Source organism: Mastigoproctus giganteus, chromosome 11 (genome assembly GCF_048544385.1).
Source record: "Mastigoproctus giganteus isolate SK-2022 chromosome 11, ASM4854438v1, whole genome shotgun sequence".
NCBI lineage: Eukaryota > Metazoa > Arthropoda > Arachnida > Uropygi > Thelyphonidae > Mastigoproctus > Mastigoproctus giganteus.
In genome coordinates this window covers 2,455,815-2,468,572 of record NC_143585.1, presented here as the reverse complement: position 1 = coordinate 2,468,572, position 12,758 = coordinate 2,455,815, and the positions used below count along the sequence as shown (strand labels likewise).

General features: G+C 38.8%; 1 protein-coding gene across 1 annotated transcript in view; it reads right to left on the bottom strand.

Moving 5' to 3' along the window:
• The window catches only part of LOC150077646 (transmembrane 9 superfamily member 1-like), a 274,121-nt gene extending 261,723 nt beyond the window's left edge, over positions 1-12,398 (bottom strand). The window contains exon 1 of the mRNA XM_090385415.1: positions 12,179-12,398. Within this exon, the coding sequence (XP_090241541.1) occupies positions 12,179-12,256 (78 nt within the window). The 5' untranslated portion in view covers positions 12,257-12,398. The remainder of the gene's footprint in view (positions 1-12,178) is intronic.
• Between the last annotated feature and the right edge of the window lie 360 nt (positions 12,399-12,758).

Below are 12,758 nucleotides of genomic sequence, written 5' to 3'. Positions count from 1 at the left end.
CCTAATGGTAGTTACCTCTTTGAGTAAATCCCACTTCAGCACACTGTGATCACTGCCACCTAGTGGTTCATTTATCTGCAGATTCTTAATGCATGAAGAATCACTACTGATAATCAAATCAAGAGTATTACTCCCTCTAGTTGCCTCCCGAACATGCTGATGTAGAAAACAATCATCCAATAAATCCACAAAAGCCCTGCTAGTGCGTGAGTAACCAGCCCCCAAATTCCAGTCAATATCTGGGAAATTAAAATCTCCCATTATAAGACTCTCTGATTTACTGGCCCACTCTATTTCCCTGTACAGTTCCTTATTATACTCATCAGAGTCATTAGGCCTGTAGCACACTCCTACTCTCAATTTTGATCTCCCAATGCTTATGTCACACCAAACTGACTCAACACTGCACTGTTCAGCGATGTCGACATCCATTCATTTGGTCAAATGACCAAATGACATCAGCGATATCATCATTTGGTCATTTGACATCCATTTAGGTGTAAATCTGTTCAAGGTTTACACCTAAATGGATGTCAAATGACCAAATGAGACTCGTGGCAGAGAAGAAAAATGCATGGGAAACATATAAATTATCAGTAAATACAGATGTCTCGATAGTATGTAATCATGTCACAAAGAATATTAGGCAAGCAAAGGCAGATGAGAAATCTTTAGCAAACGATGCAAAGAAAAACAGTAAAGACTTCTTTACTTTTGTAAACTATAGAAGGAAGGGAATGAATCACATTGGTACACTTAATATTGATGGTTCAACTGCTGATGATGCGTGTCAGATAGCAGATGACAATCTGAATGGGTATTTTGCATCTACAGTCACATCTGAGGAGGTCTTTGTGGAAGTGGAGGCCAGAAGCTTAGCTTTTGTAATAACTGAGAGCAAAGTGGAGGAGAAAGTGGTTGAAATTGAACATAAAAAAGACACCAGGGGCAGACGGAATCTATCCAGTTATATTGAAGGAGGCAGCAAGGGAAGTAAGTGAATGCTTGGCCATAATTATAACAGCATCCTTAGATTCAGGGGAGCTCCCCACGGGCTAGAGAGGTGCAAATGTGTCCCAATTCACAAAGGAGGTTCAAAGGGTGACAAGTAATTCCATACCTGTAAGTTTGACTGCTGTCCAGAGAAAATAATGGAGTTGCTGGTTAGGGATGTGATGCAAGATCATCTAGACAAGACGGCAGTTATAGTTCAGACACAGCATGGGTTTGTTAAGGGGAATTCTTGTCTGACAAATTTGAATGGATACTACGATGTGGTTACAAAGGAACTGGATGCAAAGAATAATTTTGATATCATATACTTGGATTTTAGGAAAGCTTTTGATACTGTGGCACAGGGGAAGACTACTGTACAAATTGGAGCAGTATGGCATTAAGGGGAAAATTGCTACAATGGATAAAAGGATGGTTGAGTGGGAGAAGACAGAGAGTAGTTTTCAATGAACACAACATAGAGAGTAGTTTTCAATGAACACTGCTATTCATGGACTAATGTTATTAGTGGAGTCTCCCAGATTTCAGTATTGGACCCATTATTGTTTTTGACATTTATCAATGATATTGATGAAGGTATATCAGAGTTGATGTCTAAGTTTGCACACAATACGAAGGTTAGCACGGTTATTAATAACAGTAATGATAGTACACTACTGCAACAGGATGTGAAAAACGTTGAGCAAACGGGCTGAGGTGGAAACTGAAGTTTAACATTGACAAATGTAAAGTACTGCATATCTCTGCCAGGGGCAAAAGTTGATGATGTACTGCAGATATCATCTATTAAAGGCACAAAAGGTGATATTGTTGTACACATTGGAACTAATACATTAAGAGTAAGAGATCTGTAGATTTACTCAACAAGTACAGGTCAATGTTGAAAAAAAGTCGGGAGTTACGGTTGAATGTGAAAGTATCTGCAATTCTGCCTAGACAAGATAGGAGGGAGCATATGAGAGCCTTGTCAATGAATTCAGCCCTGGAGAGATTGTACAAGGTTCATGGGGTAGAATTTTTTTTCAGCTTGGTCTGTGCTTGCTAACAGGAGAGACTGCTTCTACAGGGTTGGGATACACTTAATTAAACACAGTGCAAGAATAGTTGCTGAAGCTATCGAGGCAGTGTTAGGTAGGTCAGAAAACTGATAGCCTGGGAGGATACACAGACTAAAAGGTTAACAGTGGTCATAGGCAGAGGCAAAATTGATCCTTGCATTGCTTCTATTAGAATGAGCAGCAGCATGGAAAGCAAGGCAATGGAGATTTCCAAGACTGCTGGGATTCACAATGGAACAAGTAAATACATGGGCTGTGTTAGGGTGATTAAGAGTAGAAACAGGTGCATGTACACTTACATGTACACCAATGCTAGGAGTATAGTTAATAAATTTGATGAGCTTGAAATGCTAGTCAAGACATCAAAGTCAGACATTGTTGGGATATCAGAGACATGGTGTCACAGACATAGGCAGTGCAAAATTAGAATTTTGGGAGTACAATGTCTACAGAAAGGATAGACAGGAAGGGAGGAGGGGTTATGCTATTATTGAAGAAACACAATCTAAGGAAGTGCATCCAATTGATGTTGGTAGACAATGCAATGTTGAGTCTGTTTGATGTAACATAAGCACTGGAAAAGGAAAAATAAGAGTAGGTGTGTGTGTGTGTGTTATAAGCCTAATGAATCTGATGATTATAATAAGCAATTGTGCAGAGAAATAGAGTGAGCCTGTATATCAGAATGTCTTATAATGGGGGATTTTAACTTTTCAGATATTGACTGGAACTTGTGGATTGGTCACTCGCATACTAGCAAGGCTTTCATGGATTTATTGACTCAGGGGAGGAATCATTTTAGGAAATGATGTAGAGTTGCTGGAACGTGTACAGAGAAGGGCAACGAGATTCGTGAGTGGAACAAAGGGCTGATGATACCAAGAAAGGCTTAAGTTCCGTAAAATGCCGTGTCTAAAGACTAGGCACCTGCAAAGTGATCTGATTGAGGTGTATAAAGCCTGGAATGGATTGAGAAAGCTCAATACTAATGAGATTCTTCCTCTTGTTCAGATTACTCACCCGAGGGAATAAATATTCAAATTGAGGAAACAGTGCTGTGTTGGAATTTGGAGAGTACAATGTGTACAGAAAAAATAGACAGAGTAAAAAGGGAGCAGGGGTTGTGCTGTTAGTTAAGAAACTAAAAATGTAAGGAAGTACATCCATTTAACATAGATGGTCAGTGCAATGTTGAGTCAGTTTTTTTTTTTTTTTTATGAAAACCCCAAACACGAAAGGTATCAAAACCTATAGTACTTAGTACCGTGCATGGGTTGAAAGAGAAGTATGGGGGGGGGGGATGCCGGAAACTTTGTTCTAGAGACTAAACACGGGTTTCACCACTTCAAGCCTCCAATAAGCAAAGTGGTGGTATTTCACCAGTTGATGAAAGTCATCTACCACCTTGGTGTGATGTAAGCACGGAAAATAAAAATGGGAGCAGTAGAGTGTTATAGGCCTAATGACTCTAATGAGTACAGTCAGTCCTCGTATAGCACAATAGTTGTGTTCCTAGAAACCCTCGTGCAATGCAGAATTGTGCAATATAAACAACAGGCCCTATGGGAAAAATAGGGTTAGGTGCCGACCATCCAAGATTGAACACATATTTGTAACCAAAACATTACCAAACACAAATTATCGTAATAAAATACTTACATATTTTATTATGATAATTTATTGTTTGGTTTATTGGGTTTTATTACGACTATTACGTAATAAAATATTGCTAATGCTTTTGCTTCTATCGTAAGCAAATTTGTTTTTTGTTTGATTTTCTATCCAAACAGATGACAGCCGTTCCATCTCTTCCAATTCTTTGTGTCTTAATCTAATGGATTTTAATTACACTTTGAGTTGTTCCTGCTATAAAAGTTGTTTTTATTTTCTCTGCATTCTTTGTAATTCTTGGCGTTGCCTCATTTAGGTCTGTAGCACGTGCAATATCACTTGGTCTTTCATTTCGCTCAAAACGTTTCACAATTTCATATTTTTTCTCAATCGACAAAGGCGGACTGGCCATAAGCCTTACAGGGGAAACCCCAGTGGGCCAGAGGCCACTGCGATTTCGGTCATAACCATAGTATGAGGCCACTGTAAATTTTCCCGGGTAAGAATTTTTGACCCAGTCCACCTCTATTTATCGATATTGCTTTTCTTTTTCTCTCTGAATCTGCAGTGTCTTCACCAGGACACTTCCTTTTCACACCTTTTAAGTATTTTACTCATTTTTAGGGAATAAAGCACAATTACAAAATGAGGAGGCACGCTTGATAAACATAAACAAATTTGCACACGTGTAGCAACTGAATAAACAACACCGTAAAGGCAGAGATACACTATTAACACCTCACATTTTACTAAAGCACATTTCTAGGGGGTTCTACCATAAAACAATAAAAACAATTTCCAGTTGTGTTTCTCGTAATGGAATCTGTTATAAACTCGATCTAATTGCATTTGCGATTATACCGATAGCTGGAATTGTGTTGGTTTTTACGTTATTATGATGAAATGTGTTTCCCCTTCACTGATATAAAAAACATAAATACATTTTCAGAATCTTCTCCTCATTCCTATCGTGTTGCGTTAGGTTGGGGTGATTATGCGTTTGACTGCCATTTCTTGTAAACACAAAGGCGAATCGTGCATAAGCGAATTCGGTTCGTGTTATATAAGATATCGTTCCCCTATTTATAAATCGTGTATGATCGAATTCGTGTAGTGTAAACACGTGTTATACGAGGACTGACTGTACAACAAAAAAAAACTGTATAGAGAAATAGTGGCCCAGTAATCAGATTGTCTTATAGAATGGGGGATTTTAAGTTCCCAGATATTAACTGAAACTTGTGGGTTGCTCACTCGCCCACTAGCAAAACTTTTGTGGATGTATTGGATGACTGTTTTCAACAGCAACACATTAGAGAGGCAACAAGAGGAGTAATTCTCTTTATCTGATTATCAGCAGTGATTATTTGGGAATTAAGAATTTGCAGATTAAGGAAGCACTAGGTGGTATTCATCAGTGTACTGATGTGGGATTTACTTAAAGATGTAACTAACATCAGGAGTAAAGGGAAGTTTTCTTGGTTTCGTAAAGGTGACTACAGTGGTCTCGGACAGTGTTTAAATTGAATACAGTGGGACCAACTGATGATGTTACCAACAGTAAATTCTAAATAAGAAGCATTCAAAAAAGTAATCACACAAGCTACTAGACTTTTCATACTGATTAAGGAAAACTACTTAAGGTTTAGGCCTACATGGATGTCAGATGAACTAATGAGACCCGTGGCAAAGGAAAAAAAATGCACCGGTTACATATAAATTGTCAAGGTTAATATAAAAATCAATTTGTAACTTGATTACAGACTGTTAGTCTGTAATCAAGTTACAAAGAAAGTTGGGTAAGCGAAGACAGATATGAGAAATCTTTGGCAATGGATTGTAAGAAAAACAGCAAGGATTTCTTTAGTTATGTAAACCCTAGAAGGAAGGGGAATAATAAGATTGGTCCACTTGACATTGATGGTTCGACTGTTGATGATCCTGCTCAGATAGCTGAAAATCTGAATGAGTATTTTACATTTGCATTCACACATGAGGAGTTACTAAGAGAAGAGATTGCCAGATGTTTATCAGACTAGCAGGATGCTTAATGATCCTAATAACTGAGAGCAAAGTGTAGGACAAATTGTTGAAGTTAAACATAAGAAATGCACCCAGGATCTATCCAATTATATTAAAGGAGGAAAGCAAACCCTTAATGGTTCGAGCCCGTCACCACCAAATACGGAGGATGCGGAAAGGTCAGGAAATGACCACCGCATATCCCGGAGCAATATGACAAAGACCAATAGATTGACAGTAGCCACTGGCAGAGGTGAAAGAGATTCTTGCATTGCTTCTATTAGAATGAGCAGAAGCCTGAAAAACAAGATGCATGGTATTTCAGAGAGTGCTGGGAGCCATTGCGGTACAAGTAAACACATGGGTTGTGTTAGGGTAGCTAAGAATAGAAACAGGTGCAGGTATACTTGTGTGTACACCAATGCTAGGAGTTTAGTAAATAAATTTGATGAATTTGAGGTATTGCTCAAAACATCAAAGGCAGATATTGTTGGGATATCAGAGACGTGGTGTCACACAGATATAAGGGATGCAGAACTGCAATTTGGGGAGTACAACGTCTACAGAAAGGATAGACAGGATAGGAAGGGGGGGAGGGGTTATGCTATTAGTTAAGAAACACATAAAAACCAAGGAAGTGAAGCCAGTCGACATCGCTGGACAGTGCAGTGTTGAGTCAATTTGGTGTGACATAAGCATTGGGAGATCAAAATTGAGAGTAGGAGTGTGCTATAGGCCTAATGACTCTGATGAGTATAATAAGGAACTGTACAGGGAAATAGAGTGGGCCAGTAAATCAGAGTCTTATAATGGGAGATTTTAATTTCCCAGATATTGAGTGGAATTTCGGGGATGGTCACTCACACATTAGCAAGGCTTTTGTGGATTTATTGGATGATTGTTTTCTACATCAGCATGTTCGGGAGGCAACTAGAGGGAGTAATACTCTTGATTTGATTATCAGCAGTGATTCTTCATGCATTAAGAATCTGCAGATAAATGAACCACTAGGTGGCAGTGATCACAGTGTGCTGAAGTGGGATTTACTCAAAGAGGTAACTACCATTAGGGGTAAAGGGAAGGGTTATTGCTTCCGTAAAGGCGACTACGATGGACTGAGACAGTATTTAAATTCTATACAGTGGGACCAACTGATGATGTTACCAACAGCAAATTCAAAATGGGAAGCATTCAAAGAACTTATCTTGGAAGCTACTAGGCTTTACATACCAACTAAGAAATATTGTTCAAGGTTTAGGCCAAAATGGATGTCAGATGAACTAATGAGGCATATGGCAGAGAAGAAAAATGCATGGGATACTTACAAATTAACACATGACACAGAAGCCTATGATAGATACAAGTTGATATGCAACCAAGTTACAAAGGAGGTTAGGCAGGCGAAGGCAGATTACGAGAAATCCTTGGCAAGGGATGCAAAGAAAAACAGCAAAGAGTTCTTTACTTATGTAAACTCTAGAAGGAAGGGGATGAATCAGATTGGTCCACTTGATATTGATGGGTCAACTGTTGATGATCCTGCTCAGGTAGCTAACAAACTAAATGAATATTTTGCATCGACATTCACACATGAGGAGTTATTCAGCAAGGGGAATGCCAGAGGTGTATTCAACTCTAGCAGTAAGCTACAGAATCTTGAAATAACTGAGAGTAAAGTGGAGGAGAAACTGTTGAAGATAAACACAAGAAAGGCACCCGGGGTGGATGGGATCTATCCAGTTATATTAAAGGAGGCAGCAAAGGAAGTAAGCAAACCCTTAGCCATAATTATGAGAGCTTCCTTGGACTCAGGGGAGGTACCCATAGACTGGAAATGTGCAAATGTGACCCCAATTCACAAAGGAGGATCAAAGGCTGACACAAGTAATTATAGACCTGTGAGCTTAACTTCTGTTCCAGGAAAATTAATGGAGGCACTGGTTAAAGAAGCACTACAGGATCATTTAGACAAGACTTCAGTTATAGCTCAGACACAGCATGGTTTTGTTAAGGGGAAGTCTTGCCTGACCAACTTGATTGGATACTATGATGCAGTCACAAAAGAACTGGATGCAGGGAATAACTTTGATATTATATACTTGGATCTTAGAAAGGCTTTTGATACTGTTGCACATGGAAGACTGCTACACAAATTGGAGCAGTGTGACATTGTAGGCAAATTGCTGCTATGGATAAAGGGGTGGTTGAGGGGGAGAAGACAGAGAGTGGTAATCAATGGACACTGCTCATCGTGGACTAATGTTATTAGTGGAGTCCCTCAGGGCTCGGTGTTGGGTCCATTATTGTTTTCTGTATTTATAAATGATATTGATGATGGTATATCAGGCTTAATGTCCAAGTTTGCAGACAGTACAAAGGTTGGCAGGGTTGTCAAGGACATTACTGACACTGTGCTGCTGCTGCAACAGGATCTGGAAAGGCTGAGCAGATGGGCTGAGAGGTGGCAAATGAAGTTTAACATTGACAAATGTAAAGTACTACACATGGGAAACAGCAACCCCAGAGCAATGTATCAACTCTGTGGTACTACACTGACAGTGGTAGAGAATGAAAGGGACTTGGGGGTGGTTGTGCAGGCAGACATGAAGTTCTCTGAACAGTGCAGACGGGCTGCAAGAGTAGCTCATGGAGTATTGTCAATGATATATAGGAATTTTTCCAGCAGGGATAAGGAGGTGATTATTCCATTGTATAAGGCAATGGTCAGGCCACACCTAGAGTACTGTATACAGGTCGGGAGGCCTCATTTCAAGAAGGATGTAGAGCTGATTTGATTTGGTAGTTGTTGGCGCATCGGCTTCTGTGGCCATATTGCACCTCCCAAGGTTTTTGCAGTACTTTGATCCAAGCCCGAGGCGGGAATCGAACCCGCGACCTTTGGGTTGCCGGGCAGGTACTTTACCCACTCAGCTAGCCCGGTCGGCGATGTAGAGCTGCTGGAACGAGTACAGAGAAAGGCAACAAGATTAGTGAATGGAACAAAGGGGTGCTCTTACGAAGAAAGGCTTAAGTTTTGCAAATTACAGTGTCTGGAGACTAGGCACCAGCGAGGTGATCTGATAGAGGTGTATAAAGCCTTGAATGGTTTAAGCATGCTCAATGCTGATGGGATTCTTCCTCTTGCTCAGAATAATCACCTGAGAGGGCATAAATTCAAATTGAAGAAAGACAGATGTAGGATAGACGTGCGGAAATTTGCCTTTAGCCAGCGGGTGGTTGGTTGGTGGAACAGACTTCCATCCCTTGTGGTGGAGGTTGATAGCCTAAATAAGTTTAAGGCTCAGCTGGACAGGTATTTTGAACGAACAGAGGGGTGAAGTGGAAGTGGGTTTTTTTTTTTTTTTTTTTTTTTGGCTGATGCTGCATAAGCTTGCTTTCTTGCATCAAATGCCTCTACTAATGCTAATGCTAAATAACCCATGCCAATTCAACAATGAATGTGTGAATGGCATTTATAGAAGACCCGAACTTAGGTAAGAGATGATATAAGGCACCTACTGTACACCCAAAATGGAGGGTGCTCCAAGGAGAATACAAGGAACCGCCTGCAAATAGAGATATAGGCATATATTCCACAGGTGACTGCTGTAAAATTATATCACTGCTAAACAAGTATCATGAAGACTGAAGGATCTACATTAAACTATTTATGCCATAATCAGAAAGATAGAGTATGTTATGCCAGGTACAACTAATGTGACTATATTTCCTGAATGCTATCCATGAGACATTTATTCTTCTCTTGACTTCCAAACATTTATTATTACAGATTATGACTTGTTCCAGATAAGTATATGAATCCACCTTTTCAATTACGGCTCCTTCAGTGATTATATCCCTTTTCGTGGCATACTTGTTCATCATTATTTTTGTTTCAGTGATATTCATCTTTAGTACGAAATCCTTACCAACTCTGCACAACTGATTCAGACTTTCCTCTAATTCTTTGAGATCGTGGCTTATGATCACAATGTCATCTGCAAATGGTTTAGGTACTCTCCATTCACATTGACTCCTTTCTGCAACCAGTCCAATCTTCTGAATGCTTCTTCAAGAGCAGCAGTACACAACTTCGGAGATACTGTGTCTCTTTGTCGAACTCCTTTCTCAATTTTAAATTTGCTACTGTCTTTGTCTAGTCTAATAGAGGTAGTGTTCTCATATATTTTCTTCAAAATCATAATGTATGGGATGTCTATGCCTTGTTTTTCTAGTGCCCGGAACATTGCCTTATGCTGTACGGAGTCAAATTCCAGGCATAATAGCATTTTATATTCATTTGCTTTCTCCATTAGCTGAGATATTACATGAAGGTGATCCATAGTTGACAGTCCTGTCCTAAAGCCAGCTTACTCTTTTAGTTAATTCCCGTCTAGTACTTTTTCTAATCTGTTAGTAATGACCCTTGTGAACCTCTGGATGTAGGACAACAAGCTAATTGGTCTGTAATATCCAATTTATCTCCTTTCTTATGCAGCAAAATCATGATTGCATTATTCCACTCCTCAGGCGTCCTACCTTTCCTAATTTATTTTGAAGTCTTGCCAATTTCTTTGTCATATCTCTTCCTCCCAATTCTAACTCTACGGTAACTTCATCTTCCCCCCCAGGGCATTCTGATTCTTCAGTTTCTTCAATGCATGTTCTACCTCATCAGGAAGGATATCAGGTGTGTTGTGTGTGTTGCTAATATGTAATCCCTCTTTCCTACTGCTTGCATCATTTCCTTGCTCCTTATATAATTCTTTATAGTAGTCTTCTGCTATTTGAATTATGCCTTCTCTGCTATTTATAAGCAAGTACACCATCACTATTCTTCAGTTTCAGTATCATTTGTCTTTCTGCATTTTTTTTTTTTTTTTGTTAGTTGTTGGCGCATCGACTTCTGTGGCCATAATGCACCTCCCAAAGTTTTTGCATTTTACTCTGATCCAAGCCTGAGGCGGGATTCGAATCCGCGACCTTTGGGTTGCTAGGCAGGCACTTTACCCACCTGGCTAGCCCGTTTGGCCTTTCTGCATGACTGTTGATTTAAGTCTGTTGTTTTCCTTTAATGCTTGTTCTACTATTCTTGTTAGATCTTCTTATGTCTTCTCTGAGTCTCTTTCTAATGGCTTTAAATAACTCAGTATACTCAATTTTTTTCCTTGTCAGTGTTTATCTTGCTCTTCATTTGTCATTTTAGTTCATCAACTAAAACGACAAATGAAGGTGGTAGATGACTCTCATCAACCGGTGCAATACCACCACTTTGCTTATTGGAGGCTTGAAGTGGTGAAACCCATGTTTAGTCTCTAGAGCAAAGTTTCCGGCACCCCCTCCCCCATACTTCTCTTTCACCCCATGCACGGTACTAAGTACTATAGGTTTTGATACCTTTCGTGTTTGGAGTTTTCATAAAAAAAAGAAAAAAAGTGTTTCTTTACTAAATTTTTCTTCTTTGGATTTCTTTTTACCTACAGGTTTTTCAGGCTTTATCACTTTCAGAAAATTGTTGTATTCCTCGTTGATATCTTAGTCCTGAAAGGTCTTCAGAAATTCAAACTTGTTCTTAAGTTCCAGTACATACTGCTTTTTCTCCTCTTCTGTTATCTCCAAAACCTTTGTATTATTTATTCGAGTCGTTTTTACCATTCTTTTCTTACATCTATATCAAGTGCTCAGAATAATCACCTGAGAGGGCATAAATTCAAATTGAGGAAAGGCAGATGTAGGATAGATGTGCAGATTTCCTTTAGTCAGCAGGTAGTTGGTTGGTGGAACAGACTTCCATCCCTTGTTGTGGAAGTTGATAGCCTAAATAAATTTAAGGCTCAGCTGGACAGGTATTTCGAACGAACGGAGGGGTGAAGTGGAAGGGGTTTTTTTTTGTTTTTTTTTTGGCTGATGCTCCATAAGCTTGCTTTCTTGCATCATATGCCTCTACTAATGCTAAAGTATGCATCTTACCATTCTGTGATCACTTCCAACTCACTTACCTTGTTCAGGGCAGTAACATCGTTCACAATATATCTTCTTTTAGTGAGGATGAATTTTTTAAATAGATATGCTTAAATTTGCCTTTATCCAGCAGGTAATTGATAGCTGGAATAAACTTCCATCTGCCATTGTGGAAGTTGATAGCTTAAATAAATTCAAGGAGGAACTGGACAAACTTTTAGAGGGAATGGATGTGTGAAATGTTTTTTTTTTTTTTTTTTTTTGGCTGATGCTACATAAACTTGCTCTCTTGCATCACATGCCTCTACTACTACTACTATTAGTTTAAAAACAAAGCAAATTTTAAAGAAAAAAAAATTCTAATTTATTTGTATAGGTTCACAAACTGCCAAAAATACCAGTAATAAATAACTATTAGTGTTATTGGTGTTCTGCCTAGGGTAGGCCCACGCATGCACTCAATACTTCTCTACATAATACTGATAAATAACACTGAATAATACAATGCTTACTTTTTCACCGAGTTTATAGTTGCCGGCTCCAGAGCATTTCACCGTAACTATTAAAAGCGTGATGAAGTGGATGAGCATCTTAGTGTTTTCACCTTACCTGCTACCTTAAATCATTTAAATCTTCATTAAAACCATATCAACATTACTATTTACAAGCATTTTCGCAACTATCATACGTCAAAACGACACCTGCATGACATCAAAAATTAAAGGAACCACTGGTAATGAAATCACGTAATAATACTATCACGTGACAGGATATTTCCAAACAGATTGTTATTCAGTCGATGTAGAAATGTACAGAAGTTCTTCTAAAATATTTAATTAAAATAACCTTTACATTTTTATCATTTATAAATTCCTGAATATTTCCTCTTAATAAAAAACGGCCTCATTTTTGAATAATAATATGCCTTATGGTGTTAATTATCAGAGAACAAAATGGATAGTTTCCAATACAGAAGTCACTGAGTATACTCTGTGAAAAAAGCGAAATTCAGGAACGAGTTTTCTCCTTCGCCGAAATGCTCCTGTTATCATCCACTTACAGAAAAAAGAAAGTTTTATCCTGTTTCAAGCA